This window comes from Caenorhabditis elegans, chromosome IV, assembly GCF_000002985.6.
Source record: "Caenorhabditis elegans chromosome IV".
NCBI classification, from domain to species: domain Eukaryota; kingdom Metazoa; phylum Nematoda; class Chromadorea; order Rhabditida; family Rhabditidae; genus Caenorhabditis; species Caenorhabditis elegans.
The window spans coordinates 15,883,281-15,896,108 of NC_003282.8; the positions used below are offsets into that span (position 1 = coordinate 15,883,281).

The 12,828-nt window shown below is 30.7% G+C and overlaps 2 protein-coding genes and 50 non-coding genes across 52 annotated transcripts; 25 read left to right on the plus strand and 27 right to left on the minus strand.

Annotated features, from left to right (window-relative positions):
* Nucleotides 1-51: 51 nt before the first annotated feature.
* 21ur-10086 lies at nt 52-72 on the minus strand. Its single transcript, NR_064618.1, has one exon.
* A 74-nt stretch (nt 73-146) lies between these two features.
* Nucleotides 147-167, plus strand: 21ur-9231. The gene has a single exon (NR_064619.1).
* Nucleotides 168-705: 538 nt separating this feature from the next.
* Nucleotides 706-726, plus strand: 21ur-9891. The gene has a single exon (NR_064620.1).
* On the plus strand, nt 710-730 carry 21ur-2890. Its single transcript, NR_064621.1, has one exon.
* A 211-nt stretch (nt 731-941) lies between these two features.
* Y105C5B.3 (Purple acid phosphatase) lies at nt 942-5,201 on the plus strand (the record flags this gene model as incomplete). Its single annotated transcript, NM_070491.4, has 5 exons — nt 942-1,074; nt 1,617-1,778; nt 2,870-3,144; nt 4,017-4,520; nt 4,957-5,201. 5 exons carry the CDS (start codon nt 942-944, stop codon nt 5,137-5,139), a joined length of 1,257 nt encoding a protein of 418 aa, NP_502892.3. The 3' UTR covers nt 5,140-5,201.
* 21ur-13833 lies at nt 1,094-1,114 on the minus strand. The gene has a single exon (NR_064622.1).
* On the minus strand, nt 1,097-1,117 carry 21ur-3806. The gene has a single exon (NR_064623.1).
* 21ur-5325 lies at nt 1,234-1,254 on the plus strand. Its single transcript, NR_064624.1, has one exon.
* Nucleotides 1,566-1,586, plus strand: 21ur-3493. Its single transcript, NR_064625.1, has one exon.
* Nucleotides 1,791-1,811, minus strand: 21ur-5968. Its single transcript, NR_064626.1, has one exon.
* 21ur-12965 lies at nt 1,792-1,812 on the minus strand. The gene has a single exon (NR_064627.1).
* Nucleotides 1,794-1,814, minus strand: 21ur-4003. Its single transcript, NR_064628.1, has one exon.
* 21ur-14727 lies at nt 2,194-2,214 on the minus strand. The gene has a single exon (NR_064629.1).
* 21ur-2372 lies at nt 2,202-2,222 on the minus strand. Its single transcript, NR_064630.1, has one exon.
* On the plus strand, nt 2,469-2,489 carry 21ur-13864. The gene has a single exon (NR_064631.1).
* 21ur-10365 lies at nt 2,673-2,693 on the minus strand. Its single transcript, NR_064632.1, has one exon.
* On the minus strand, nt 3,154-3,174 carry 21ur-2759. The gene has a single exon (NR_064633.1).
* 21ur-13304 lies at nt 3,300-3,320 on the plus strand. Its single transcript, NR_064634.1, has one exon.
* Nucleotides 3,302-3,322, plus strand: 21ur-12816. The gene has a single exon (NR_064635.1).
* On the plus strand, nt 3,306-3,326 carry 21ur-14610. The gene has a single exon (NR_064636.1).
* 21ur-4777 lies at nt 3,403-3,423 on the minus strand. The gene has a single exon (NR_064637.1).
* On the plus strand, nt 3,772-3,792 carry 21ur-8710. The gene has a single exon (NR_064638.1).
* Nucleotides 4,111-4,131, plus strand: 21ur-12703. The gene has a single exon (NR_064639.1).
* 21ur-95 lies at nt 4,556-4,576 on the minus strand. The gene has a single exon (NR_064640.1).
* Nucleotides 4,559-4,579, minus strand: 21ur-2082. Its single transcript, NR_064641.1, has one exon.
* Nucleotides 5,202-5,566: 365 nt separating the features above from the next.
* 21ur-11251 lies at nt 5,567-5,587 on the plus strand. The gene has a single exon (NR_064642.1).
* A 182-nt stretch (nt 5,588-5,769) lies between these two features.
* On the plus strand, nt 5,770-5,790 carry 21ur-3225. The gene has a single exon (NR_064643.1).
* Nucleotides 5,791-6,136: 346 nt separating this feature from the next.
* 21ur-10575 lies at nt 6,137-6,157 on the plus strand. Its single transcript, NR_064644.1, has one exon.
* On the plus strand, nt 6,141-6,161 carry 21ur-9142. The gene has a single exon (NR_064645.1).
* Nucleotides 6,162-6,908: 747 nt separating this feature from the next.
* Nucleotides 6,909-6,929, plus strand: 21ur-7203. The gene has a single exon (NR_064646.1).
* Nucleotides 6,930-7,306: 377 nt separating this feature from the next.
* 21ur-3829 lies at nt 7,307-7,327 on the plus strand. Its single transcript, NR_064647.1, has one exon.
* A 66-nt stretch (nt 7,328-7,393) lies between these two features.
* On the plus strand, nt 7,394-7,414 carry 21ur-12539. The gene has a single exon (NR_064648.1).
* Nucleotides 7,415-7,456: 42 nt separating this feature from the next.
* On the minus strand, nt 7,457-7,477 carry 21ur-4243. The gene has a single exon (NR_064649.1).
* A 133-nt stretch (nt 7,478-7,610) lies between these two features.
* Nucleotides 7,611-7,631, minus strand: 21ur-8733. Its single transcript, NR_064650.1, has one exon.
* A 189-nt stretch (nt 7,632-7,820) lies between these two features.
* On the plus strand, nt 7,821-7,841 carry 21ur-4362. Its single transcript, NR_064651.1, has one exon.
* A 69-nt stretch (nt 7,842-7,910) lies between these two features.
* On the minus strand, nt 7,911-7,931 carry 21ur-177. The gene has a single exon (NR_064652.1).
* Nucleotides 7,932-7,973: 42 nt separating this feature from the next.
* On the minus strand, nt 7,974-7,994 carry 21ur-14316. The gene has a single exon (NR_064653.1).
* A 379-nt stretch (nt 7,995-8,373) lies between these two features.
* On the minus strand, nt 8,374-10,953 carry srv-14 (Serpentine Receptor, class V). Its single transcript, NM_070492.7, has 6 exons — nt 10,745-10,953; nt 10,055-10,254; nt 9,720-9,856; nt 8,994-9,293; nt 8,797-8,944; nt 8,374-8,747 (listed from the first exon to the last, which is right to left on the minus strand). The coding sequence occupies exons 1-6, from the start codon at nt 10,947-10,949 to the stop codon at nt 8,745-8,747; spliced, it is 993 nt and encodes a 330-aa protein (NP_502893.2). The 5' UTR covers nt 10,950-10,953; the 3' UTR covers nt 8,374-8,744.
* 21ur-5166 lies at nt 8,719-8,739 on the plus strand. Its single transcript, NR_064654.1, has one exon.
* 21ur-13159 lies at nt 8,786-8,806 on the minus strand. Its single transcript, NR_064655.1, has one exon.
* 21ur-11687 lies at nt 9,097-9,117 on the minus strand. Its single transcript, NR_064656.1, has one exon.
* Nucleotides 9,324-9,344, minus strand: 21ur-3374. Its single transcript, NR_064657.1, has one exon.
* On the plus strand, nt 9,611-9,631 carry 21ur-1729. The gene has a single exon (NR_064658.1).
* 21ur-6338 lies at nt 9,933-9,953 on the minus strand. The gene has a single exon (NR_064659.1).
* 21ur-14125 lies at nt 10,021-10,041 on the plus strand. The gene has a single exon (NR_064660.1).
* Nucleotides 10,551-10,571, minus strand: 21ur-5284. The gene has a single exon (NR_064661.1).
* Nucleotides 10,801-10,821, minus strand: 21ur-10349. The gene has a single exon (NR_064662.1).
* A 548-nt stretch (nt 10,954-11,501) lies between the features above and the next one.
* On the plus strand, nt 11,502-11,522 carry 21ur-4720. The gene has a single exon (NR_064663.1).
* Nucleotides 11,523-11,654: 132 nt separating this feature from the next.
* Nucleotides 11,655-11,675, minus strand: 21ur-9449. Its single transcript, NR_064664.1, has one exon.
* Nucleotides 11,676-11,910: 235 nt separating this feature from the next.
* Nucleotides 11,911-11,931, minus strand: 21ur-9674. The gene has a single exon (NR_064665.1).
* Nucleotides 11,932-12,028: 97 nt separating this feature from the next.
* 21ur-13458 lies at nt 12,029-12,049 on the minus strand. Its single transcript, NR_064666.1, has one exon.
* A 381-nt stretch (nt 12,050-12,430) lies between these two features.
* Nucleotides 12,431-12,451, plus strand: 21ur-15381. The gene has a single exon (NR_064667.1).
* The last annotated feature ends 377 nt before the right edge of the window (nt 12,452-12,828 follow it).

Below are 12,828 nucleotides of genomic sequence, written 5' to 3' on the forward strand. Positions count from 1 at the left end.
AGTGTTACATTTTCTGAGCCTTGTGCCCGGTAATTGTATTATTCATTTTTGAGAAAGCGTATAAAACTCACATTAACAGATTAACTAGTTCATTATTTTTCTGTTCCACCGGAAGCAGTAAAAAAATTCAGAAAAAATGAATGTAGTTTTAAAAAATTTGTTGACTTCAGCCATACATCAGTATCATCACTAGTCTAGTTTCCGGTAACAACTGAAAGTTTATTTGAATTTTTATCATTTTTCGTTTTCAAAGCGTTCAACTTACTCATAATTTCAAAAGAATCTCAACATTTTGATTTTATAATTTTGTTGATAAGATCAAATAGTCTTTGGTTGACCTGAGCGTAGGTGGAAGAGTGAGAAAACAAATAATCAGTCATTTATTAAATAATCATTGAAAAAAGGGAAGAAATATGGAATTGAGGTTCCAAAAAAAAATGACGAAAAGTTGCCAAAAAAGTGCCTTAAAATTACCAAAAAATTGCCGAAAATCGCTTAAAAGTTTAAAAAAATTGATGAAAAAAGTCTAAAAAGTGCCGAAAATATTACCAGAACTGCTTCCCAAACGGGAACTTTATCTTATCTCATCATGCTCTTTCTCATAAATCCCTCGCAAAACAATACGGTTTTCGAAAATTCGAAAAAAATTTCAATTTTTTTTCTGTTTCACATTTACTAGATGTGTTTGAAAAAATAAAAAATCACTCGCTCCTTCAAACGTGTCCATTACAAAATCCAAAACTACATTGTCTGAACAAGCAGTTTCCATGAAATAACTCAAATTTACATGTCATTGTCCAGGCCGTCTCGGAGCACAGACAGAATATTTAATAAATTGATAACAAATAATCCAAATGACGATATTTTTCCACGGGGGGCGGAGGTTATTACTATAAAGTAGGTCAAAATGTTCGTGAAAGAGCAAGTCATTCGAGAGAAGAATGATTCTTTGGTTTTCTCTAGTGTTTGTGCTCTTTTTCAAAGCTTCCGATGGAAAAGCAGTGGAGCAAGTGCACCTGAGCCTCAGTGGAAACCCAAATGAGATGGTCGTGACGTGGCTGACACAGAATCCGCGTGAGTTATTTTAATTAGAAAACAGTTTTGAATTGCAAAAGTAATAAACATTTAAAAAAAGCGCCATTATCAAAATGTAGTGAAACAATATTTTCAAAATTTTGAAAATATTTCATGTTTCAAAGTTCTTATAAAATGCGCGGAGCACTTAATTTTCGATGGGTTTATCAAAGTGCATACACAATTTTCTTCAAAATGCTAGTTTTGAAAATGTTTCTTCACAAAAAAATTTCAGGTGCTAGGCGGTAGGCACGCATGAGCAGAATATATACCTGCCTACCAATTTTTCAGTGTTTTCTGATAAAGTAAGATATTATGAATTTAAAAAATTGGGAATATCAGCCGTGAGACTATTAACATGCTCTTGATCTTGATGAAAAAATTGTGAATTGAGCAAAAATCAATGAAAATTACTTAAGATTTAGAAATTTCAAAAAAAAAGTCACCGATTCAAAGTTTTGTTTTAAAAACTTTAAATTTTTTATCATCAATAACCAATATATAGAAACACGCAATTTTCATAAACTCCAACTATTTTCCAGTACCAAATGTGACTCTATATGCATTATTCGGCGTTTCCCAGGATTCTCTGAGATTTACTGCAAAAGGAAATACAACTGGATGGGCTGATCAGGGAAAACATAAAACAATGAGATATACCCATAGGGCAACTATGCAGAATTTGGTACCCGGGCAGGTTTATTGTGAGTCTAGTTTTTTTCAATCGTTCGAATCGAATAGCCCAATTGCAATTTTTGAGTCTATAAACCAAATGATTGAAACAGTAAACATTGTTTGAAATTTATTATAACATGTGTTTCTAACACTTAATAGTGTTGAAAATGCTATAAAATTGCAAAAAAAATGGAGAAAAAATTACAGTTTCAAATAGTTGAGAAGTAGAATCAACCAGTCTATGACTTAATTGAAGATTTTTTTTGCACATCAATAAAAATTGTTTTTGAGTATAATTTTACTTTTTGAACGGTTTTAGAAGAACTAATTCCACAGAATTATATTGGATTATACTTAAATGAAGAAATTTTAAAGGGTCACCGAAAAACTAAAAGTTCGAAATTGCCTGCCTGCACGGCCTACACGGTTCAAAAACTGATTTTAATATAACTAATGCCGTATACATCATGGTAACAACGTTGATTACTTATTGTGTAATTATTGACACAGTGAAAAAGTCAATTTTTTATGTAGAAAGTTTATATTATATTCTATGGTCACATATCTTTTCGGCCTTTTTCGGCATTTAAAAACAACTTTGTTTCACAAAACTTATAAACAAGAATGAAAATAACTTTTTATCCTATAAAAACGTTTTCTAGAAACTTTTTCCTGTTTCAAAGTCTACTAATATGTCATACATTCTTGTAAGGAATCACTTTTCTACCGCGGCAAATTAAAATTTTCTACTCTAAAATTAAATTTCAATGATAAAAATACTTTGCAAATAGCTACATCATCCTATGAAACAGGTCAAATAATTATCTTATCGCAAAAAGTCAAACTACATTTATTGATACTGAAAATAAGTTTTTTTCAAATTTTGCTGAGTTGTGATGTTTAGCATAGGAAATAATTTACTTTCATATTAGGAAAAAGAAAGAATGGAGTTTAAAGAAAACCAAAATATTAAATAGTAAAGGTGTAACATTAAAACATTTTTTTTTGAATAAGAAGAAACTATACTGAATTTTACATGAAACCAAAATTAGCCAGGCGCTTAATATCCATTTCATTGCAAATCTTACCTAACAGCCGACAAATAACAGGATAATTTCAGATTATCAAGTAGGCAGTTCACAGGCAATGTCCTCCATTTTCCACTTCCGTCAACCCGATCCATCTCAACCGCTCCGAGCTGCAATTTTTGGAGATTTGAGCATTATTAAAGGCCAACAATCAATAGATCAACTAATTGAAGCTACAAAACAAAATCAATTGGATGTAATAATTCATATTGGAGACTTGGCATACGATTTACATGATGAAAATGGAGCAACTGGAGATGATTATATGAATGCAATTGAGCCATTTGCTGCATATGTTCCTTATATGGTAAGCACCGGAAGAAATGGGATAAGTGTATTGAATACATTTAGTAGTTTAGCTATTTGTCAGAAACTTGAAAATGTAGTTTTTAAAATAGAAAATCGAAATAATTTTCACTGTTTCAAAATTGCTTTAATTTTAAAATTACAAAGTAAGTGCTCTCTTGTTTAATAGGATTCGCAATATTGTTTTATAGCATATGTGAAACTGTAATTGGGCAGAAAAAGTGGAAACAAAAATTTGTCTCGAAAACATGAGTGCATTGAAGGTATCGAAAAAAAAGGAACGAAAATCATGAATAACATTCAAGTTTATCAACAGCTTGAAACTGTACTTGTATTAATTTTTAAATTATAGGAAAAGTATAGGAAAAGTGACAACAACTGAAAGGGGGAGGGATACTTCCTGACCCTTTTAAGCTCCATGAGTAGTTTTGAATTATTAAATTTTTTATCTACAATGCCTTGCAAAAAAGCAAAGAATTGCACAAATTGGCAAAATTTATCATGAAACAGAAAAGTTTAAAAAAATGTTTAAAATTCACGAGGGATCAAAGTTTTTTTTTTCTTGAGTCAACTAAAAAATTACGGTTTTAACATTTACATAAAAATAGGACTGTAATTTTTTCATCAGTTTCATCACAGAGTCCCATTTCGTTCTATTTCACAAGGGTAATTATATTTGGTGAAAAGTGATATTTTTAGTTCAATTTTTTCAATAGAAAAAAGAATTTCATTTCATTCAAACATTTTTTAAATTTTTATATTAACTTTTGGCTGCACAGATCTGAGCCAAAGCCTATGTTGAAGCACCCGACATTTCACCGGTTTTCACACAGTAAAACCCGTTAGATGTCGGGTGCAACTTCAATATTCCAGGTTTTCGCCGGAAACCACGAAGTCGACGGGGACTTCAACCATATCAAAAACCGCTTCACAATGCCTAGAAATGGAGTTTACGACAACAATCTTTTTTGGAGTTTCACCTATGGATTTGTTCATATTATTGCAATAAACTCTGAATATTACGCTGAAGAAATGTCAAATGAAGCCAAAGCTCAATATCAATGGCTCCGCGAGGATCTTGCACAAAATACGAAAAAATGGACAATTGTAATGTTCCATAGACCATGGTATTGTTCAAGTAAAAAGAAGAAAGGATGTAATGATGATCAGGATATTCTATCAAGAGAAGGTGATAAGAAGAAGTTTCCAGGATTAGAGGAATTATTGAATCAGTATAAAGTTGATATGGTATTATATGGACATAAGCATACTTACGAGAGAATGTGGCCAATTTATAATAAGAATCCATTCAAATCAGCAAATCCTGGACATATTAAGAATGCACCTGCACCGGTTTATATTTTGACGGGAGGAGCGGTAAGTTATTTTTTGAAACGTTGAATCCCAAATTTGGAGTGAACCTTACATTGGTACTAGTAATTAGTTTTTGTAACGTTTTAGGATTATGTTTTTAGTGAAACGGTAAAAAAATCGGTTTGAAATTTTCTTTGTTTTATGGTTATTTTCGGAACTTTAAAAGGATTTTTCATAATATTTTTGTGAAACAGTAAAAAAACTGAAAACATGTCGTTTTTTCTCCGGAATTAGTTTCTTGCTCAAACTCCGAAAATTGCCCGGCGGTTCAGTAAAAACTGTTTTGTCATGCAGTTTTTTGAAACGCAGTTCTTTGAAACGTGCTGAACAAAATAAAAATACTGAAAAATCTAGCAGCCGACAAAATATGGTTCATGAAAAATTACGGATTCACCGTTGAGGAACTATAATCATTTAAAAATTCCTTTGACTATTCCAGGGTTGCCATTCCCACGAGGACCCATCTGATCACATAATGCAAGATTTTTCTGTGAAAGCACTTGGAGAATATGGATATACTTATCTTACTGTATACAATTCAACACATATTTCAACTGATTATGTGGATACTTCTAGTACGACTGGAAAGTTTTTGGATCCTTTTGTTTTGGAGAAACTGTGAAAATAATTAAAGTTGAAATTCTAAATTTGAAGATGTTACATATCATGTAAATAAATGAATAATCCAACTAACTGAAATTTTCATTCAACTAGATTATTTGCGGATTTGCAAAAATATATACAGACCAATAAATCACTTAAATTCAATCCGACATGTAACAAAATTCTAAAATCCATCATTTGCGTTTTTGATTCAAACCTAGTTTTTTGAGACACATTTCAGAGAACAAAACTCAACATTTTTCATAAAATGAACTTTATTTGGTTTTTACATATTGAGCTTTTAAAAATGTTTTCCAGTAGGTTTCTTAGTGGTTTTTTAAATGTTTATTTTCATAATGAAAAAAAATGTGCCGCTCATTAATTTTGTTTAATTTTTAACTGTTTCTGTTGTTTGTTATAAAACGGAACTTTTTGTTAAAAACTAGTAATCAAAAGTCATTTTGCATCTGAAAATCAGGACAAATTCTTAAAATTTGCATGGGAATTCTTATTCAAAGGTATGTTTTAAAAAAAATGAATTTTGAACATATTTTTATATTAGTTCCATATGATAACTAAAAAAATAGTGGTGAATGCAATTTTCCTGCTTCATATAGTCTATACAACATTGTGTGAAAAAAAGCATCGATGGAACATCATTTCTCGACCAAAAACGTTGATATTACTTTTTTTTACCTTTATCTCAGTTTTTCTTTTGCAAATTTAAACGAAAAATAATATTTAAAAGCACAAAATAATTACACAATAAGCCCTAAAAAGATTATTTTCAACGGTGAAAAATTAAATAAGAGCGGCAAAAAAACTAATCAATTTTGCAACTGTTGTGAAAAATGCCACGTTTTCGGTTTTTCTTAACTGTCAAAATTCTGATAATTGGTAAAATCTCCAAAAATTGCGAAAGATTTTCAAAATACTACCAAGTACGGGTTTTTTGGAAATTATATCAACATCACTGTTTCAAGAAATTTTTTTTTTGACAAATTTAATCCAATTTATTGATGGATTTGAAAAATTGAAACGTTTCATTAATAATTTACTATTCATAATGTTATAAAAAATGAATAAATATATATATTTTTGCTTGTGCCGCAATTTCTCGAACAAAAAGTCTGAATGTATCGTTTGTGCAGAGATTTACGAAGCTGTAAAAATTATATATAATTTTTTCAAACAAAAAACTCCAACATACCGTCTACATGACTCCTGGGTACGCTGCATGCACCATGTACTCCCATTCCAAAATTCACAGATTCTTTTATTGAGGAGGAAATACGGCAAGCAAATTCAGATGGGAGTACTGGAATTAACATTTTCAAAGACGTTTAAAAATTTGAAATTTAAATTTGTTTAGTTAGATACAGTCAAAAACACGCCCCATTACTATATAGTTTTAATCGTGTCCTTCTGACAAAATATTGAAACAACACTTTTTGAAACATTTTTAAAACTTTTTTGATTCTAATCTATCCAACTATAAGACTAATTTTATAGGCTTTTAGTGGCAAGAAAACTTTTAAGATTGATGTGAAAATACATTTAAAAAAACACACAAAGAGTCGTAAAAGTGAGCAACACTAGCACCATCTTCATGTTTTCCGTCCGGCAGGTGGACAATAATCAGGGCCTTGTCGATTCTGTAAAAGGTGGTGTTATAGTAGCAGGGGATCGTTTTATTGCTCTGAATTGTTTTATTACTGCGGAAGTGTTCTATGATCACTTCTCATGTTGCACTGAGTGGACTTTAAAGACGCGAACAAAGTGCATGAGTATATACGCCGACTAGAGAATAACATCCTCAGTCGAAGAAGACCTTGCATGCACTTTTTTGGTGATTAATTAAGTTTGATATTTTTGTTAAGTATACAATAGCTTTCAACGAATAAGTTGTAAATGTTTAAATATATCAAACTTCAGAAGTTCCTCATAGAAAATTAGTATAACGGAAAAGATTAAAAAAAAACTATAGCGCATATTCAAAATTTTTGAAAATACTGTTATAGTGTTCAGCATTCTTAATATTTCAATTGTAATTTGATAAGCAGCGTTTGCAAATGTTCAAAATTTGGTATTAGAAACAATTTTTCTGAAAATAGTGTTTTTTTTAGATTTCAAAAAAAAAAGTTTCATCATTATGTTAAATTTTCTGGTTTATTTTTGTGAAATATTCGATGTTCTAAAATAATTGCTTAAAAACTTATTTTACGCATGTTTCCCTAAATCTTCAATTGTTCGTAATTTATAGAATAAATTATTAAATGTTAGAAATCCATTAAAAAAAAAGGAAAATCGTGTTTCTAATGATCTACTGCACACCAACTGTTAATGCACTTGGCTGATTAAAATAAATATTCAAATACACTTTTTCAGAGACGTTGAAACAGTATATTTATTTTCTGCTTCACAATTTTTGTGAGTGTTTCCGCGAAGGGTGTTCTGTAAATTTTTTTCTGGGTGTTTGGTGAAATTAAGAATCACGATTATTTTTGGGAACTGACGGGTTTTTACCATTATGCTATCTAAACAATTTCAGTAAAACAGTAAAGACAAAATTTTCAAAATATTGTTTTAATGGTATTTTTAGTGTGATGGAGTGCTTTGTGGAAAGAAAAAATTGAAAAATTATTTACCACTACTGTTTCACGTTCTCCATTTTGGATTGATTCCAAAAATTATTACTAGTAAAATAGGACAGTTAAATTTATATCCCAAATGCACCCTACGAGTAATGTGCTAGAAATCCATATACTAAGGAGGATCTGTAGACAAAATTGAGAAAAATTGTCAATTCCAGTCTCGTCTCTGAAATACAAGTTATGATAAAAAGTTACCGAAACAGTTTTTTTTTTGCCAGAAATAAAGAAAAGTTGTGATTTTTCTCTATATCTGATAACAATGTGAAGTTGTAGAAAAAGTTTTTTGAGGCTTTGTTGGAAAGTCTGAAAGTATCCGGGCGGCACTGGAACTTACGGATACTATAATCCATTTTTGGACAGTGTTTAAGGTTTTGAAAAATTACTATTTCAACGTGCTTATTCGAGTGCTAATTATGTGCTAAGTATGTTCGCAAAAATGTTTAATTCTGCTCGATTTCCTGTATTTCTGCTTTTTTTGTGGGAACTCGTACAAATAACGTATTGAATTGTAGCGCCTGACGTCTTGCGGGTTCCTGTCCCCAGTTTTAGTTTTTTGTTCTATAAGAGACCCGTTAGATGTCGGGTGCTGCAAAAAGGTATTCACTTCAATTTTTTATTATTCATCATTATTCAGTACACATCTCCAAAAACAAAAGAAAACGAAATTTTAACAACATTTTAATTCGTGAGCCTCCTCTTGTTGTAAGACTTTGACGTGAAACAAAACTTTCCAATTATTTTCCTAATCTTTTTCGCGGGAAAAATTGAATTTTAAATCCAGTTAGCCGTATATCGACCTTATTTTCAATTAATCGAAACGTTTTAGAGCTCGATTTTCAGTAGTTTTCAAAGAATATTGGACTATTAAATTTCAACAAAAATTGTCATCTACTTTGACTGTTTCATATTCATTTTGAAAGCTTTCGATTCTTTTTTATTTTCAATAACATAGCATTGATTTCGCCGGTGATCACTAAAATAAATTACATTTTTTCAGAATTTTGCTGTTTTTCTAAACCTACCGAAACTACAACAGTCGGAATTGTAAACCCAGCAACAGTTATTTGACTTGAAACAGGACTTTTAATTCCCATTTTCCAATATACATATTTTCGCAGCGAATCCGAAAATATCCATAACAAATACGGATTTATACTTGCAAATAGGTCACTGAAAAAAGTTTTTATTTAATTCAAATTTTCCAAATGTTTTGATCTACCTCAAAGCATTATAGAATAGGTAAAACTCTTCCATATTTAACTCGAAAAATTTCAAAAGCTTCAGCGAAAAAAATATTAAAATTGTTAGTTGAACTGCGACGGTGATGGAAATCATGATGAATAGCCGAATTTCTCGCAATTTTTGAATTTGTTTCGACTTTGAAACGGGAAAATTTGCAATTCTGGAATTTCGCTTTTTCAGCGAGTAGAATAAATAAAAATAGGCAATTATCAGGTAGAGGCAGTTGAGAAATAGAAAAGAGCCGCCAATTTTGAAAAATGTAGATGTCATCTGTTTGCTAAAATATAGTTATACGTTAGGTTTCGGGTTTACAAGAATGAGAGTCTTATTGAAATGAAAAAATGTTGTAAAATTTAAAAACTTTTCGAAACAGGAAAAAATGGGAATTTTAATTTTTTTTTTTGGTGCGCTTTCAAGTAGTTTATATATTCCTAAAAAATTCATCTTGAATAAATTTCTTAAGCTCAATTTTTTAAAAGTTCTTGGTGGTATTTTTTCAAGACATATTTAAAAATGCAAAATAATTGGAATTTTTACAAAATTTTACAGTTTCAGGAAGTTTACATAGTTTGAAGTTTTTTTAAAAATATTTGGTGTTGTTGTTACTTCGCAAATATGATATAAAATGTCACAAGTCTTTAACTTTAAACTATTCCAACTATTTTAGAATTGTATCAAATTCTCCGAAATTTCAATAACTTACTCAATAAATCTTGGAATAATTCCTCCGTTTCCGTTTATATATATTTCCGTTGTATTGAAAAATGTGCAACATCCTATACCCAATCCCGGGAGAAATTGAATTCCAACACCTATCCACAGCTTATTGGATTTCCAAATCTAGAATATGTCACATTTTTTCAACAGTAAGAACGCGTTCAGGATTTTAACTTGATCATTTTAATTTTTTCTCAAACCTTTCTATATGAACGGAGAATTGAATTCAAAAATATTAAATTATTTTTTGGAAACTTTACGAAACGGTAATTTAAAAAAAATTTCAATTTAAAAAAATTAACCGACACAATCCTTTTCTACCTTCCTATAATGTTCCGGAAAAATCATTGCAGATAATCTATTTGTAGCCAGCACAGAAACTGACATAGCTTGACAAATTCCCATACTCCAAGCTATATAAAGATAAATATGCGGATAAATTTGTCCCAAGCCCATGTAGAAATTGAAGAAATATCCAAATTTAGGGAACATTGCTCCAAAATAGTTGGTAAGCAGGGTGGCTGAAAATCTTGAAGTTGTGGTGGTCGCGCGCCCGACATCTACCGGGGTTTGTCACTCATTTCCTAAAGCTGTAGCCAAACCCGGAATATGTCGGTTGCTTCAAAGCGGGCTCATTTGCACAATTTCTAGTTAAAAGGGGTATCTATAAGCTTTAAAACAAATTAAAATCATCGGCAACTTGGGAAATAACTAGCAAGTTCATTTGTACCATTTATTTTTGAATTTTCAAAGTCCCGATTTTTGCCGGTTGTTATTTAATAGAAAAGTTTACAACGTTTTTGAAAGTTAAATTTTTTGTCTGAATAGCTGTAAGATAGCACAATATGTTGAAAATTGAAATTTTGAAAACAAGTTGAAACAGGTTTTTTTTCTAAAAAGTTGTTAAACCAAATGTTACGTAGTTCTGTGGGGATAATGCTTGGTCCTCCGCGGGTCTTAATCAATGTCTGCTGTTCATTTTTCAACTCTGAAATCTACCCTGGAACCCACTCAAATCGATAAAACTCGATGAAATGCATAATTTAAAAAACGGAGTTGCCAAATCATCAATGTTCCGAAGCTGTGCACTAATTATGAAAGCCAATAGAAATATGTAAAATGGAAATGTAACAGTGACTAATATTATTTGAAGAAGCTCAATTGTGCTCATAAACCAGGGACTCATGTTGAATGGGGGTGCTGTTGGGGTATTCATCTGAAATTGAGGGAATATTTTAATTTTAAGTTTTGTAAAAAAATTGAATAATTGCCAAATTGCTCGAAATTGAATTTTAAAGTGTTTCTTATTTCTGACAATAATTTTCGAAGTTTTTAAAAAAGTAAAAAATTATCCAATTCAACTAGCTACTTTATTAACAAAGTATAGAAACAGATGTTTTCCAACAAAAAAAAGTAGAAATTCTTAAAAATTTTTCAAACCTTCAAGCATATGACAAATAAATAATTGCGGACTAACTTTCTAACATCAAAATACAACTTTCTTTTTTTCTCCATATTTTATACACAACTTCCGAAAAGGGCTACAAATTACACCCCTGGACATACTTTTCGTAGAAAAATGAATAAAACTACACTCTACGTCAAATGCTAAATTATATTGAATTCGTGTTTCTGAAGAATCCCAAATTGATTATATGAATTTTATTACACATTTCCAAAAGTTCACAGGAGTTATTTATGTTAAACCTAGAAAAAATAAAACATGTTTCAAACTTCATTAATAGAAAAACTAACTCTGATAAATTATTACTCGTCCCATTAAGGAGCATAACATAAACGAACAATTTGTGTGCAAATGTTTAAACAAATAGTTGGTAAGGAAGTCTTTCTTGAAGCGATAAAATGTTGACCTTAAAATAAATTTGAATTGTTCTAAAATTGGTTCGAAAAATTGGAGTTTTGCGATTTGAAACCCATTACAATGGTAAAAGTGAAATTTGAAAAAAAAATTACAAAGCCTGTGAAACGGTGATTTTATTATTGGAAAATCAAAAATTAAACCTATCACCGTTATGCAAAGAAGTATTGTTTTGTCTAATGATTTTTTAAATTTTCATTGAGTATGTAGACACAATGCAGTTAAGTTAAGTTGAGATGATGAAACATGCCCCAAAAGTGTTAACCATTTTGAAAAGTTAGAGTGACCTTTTTTGCTGATATGGGTCTTAAAATTTTGAACGAGTGAAGTGTGAGAAAGTTATAACTTATTTATAGAATAAAACACGACAAGTTTAATTTTATTCAATGAAGTACAAGATTCTTTTATCAACAAGAAAACGGAACAATATTGAAATAATAATGCGATTATTGTTTAATAGAAAATAACATACCATTTAAACATTTTCTATTTGTTTTTCAAATTTGGAAAAAAGTTGATCAAAATTTTATAAAAAACAAGCCGCTGCCCGCGCCTACGGCGCGGGCAACGACTGGCACCATTAAAAGTATTTGACACACATACCTTCAATCACTCAAAAAATTTCTCATCATGAAAAAAACTTGAAACACTTAAAACGCGGTTTACTGGCACTGTTACATGTATGTTTTTTCTACGATATGCATGTTTCAAAAATTCACAGACAGTATGAAAACTTTCTGTTACTTTTTGACCAAGACAGTAACCTTACAATACCACTTCAGTACCTTGACATTATCCTCCACCGACTCCTAACCCAATACCTCTTCAAAGGACCAAAAGTCAAATTTTCCAAAACTACAGTAACCCTACCGTATACCTACAGTACCCCTATAGTACCACTACAGTACCTTGACTTGATCACCCATCAACTCCCAAATAACTACCTCTTCTATGGCTCTAAGCTCAATTTTTCGGAACATTCCAGAATTTTCCCGATTTTTCTAGAAAGTTCTGAACATTCCAGACTTTTCCCAATTTTTCTAGAAAGTTCTGGAACATTCCAGAATTTTCCCGATTTTTCTAGAAAGTTCTGAACATTCCAGACTTTTCCCAATTTTTCTAGAAAGTTCTGGAACATTCCAGAATTTTCTCGATTTTTCTAGAAAGTTCTGGAACATTCCAGAATTTTCTCGATTTTTCTAAAAAGTTCTGGAAC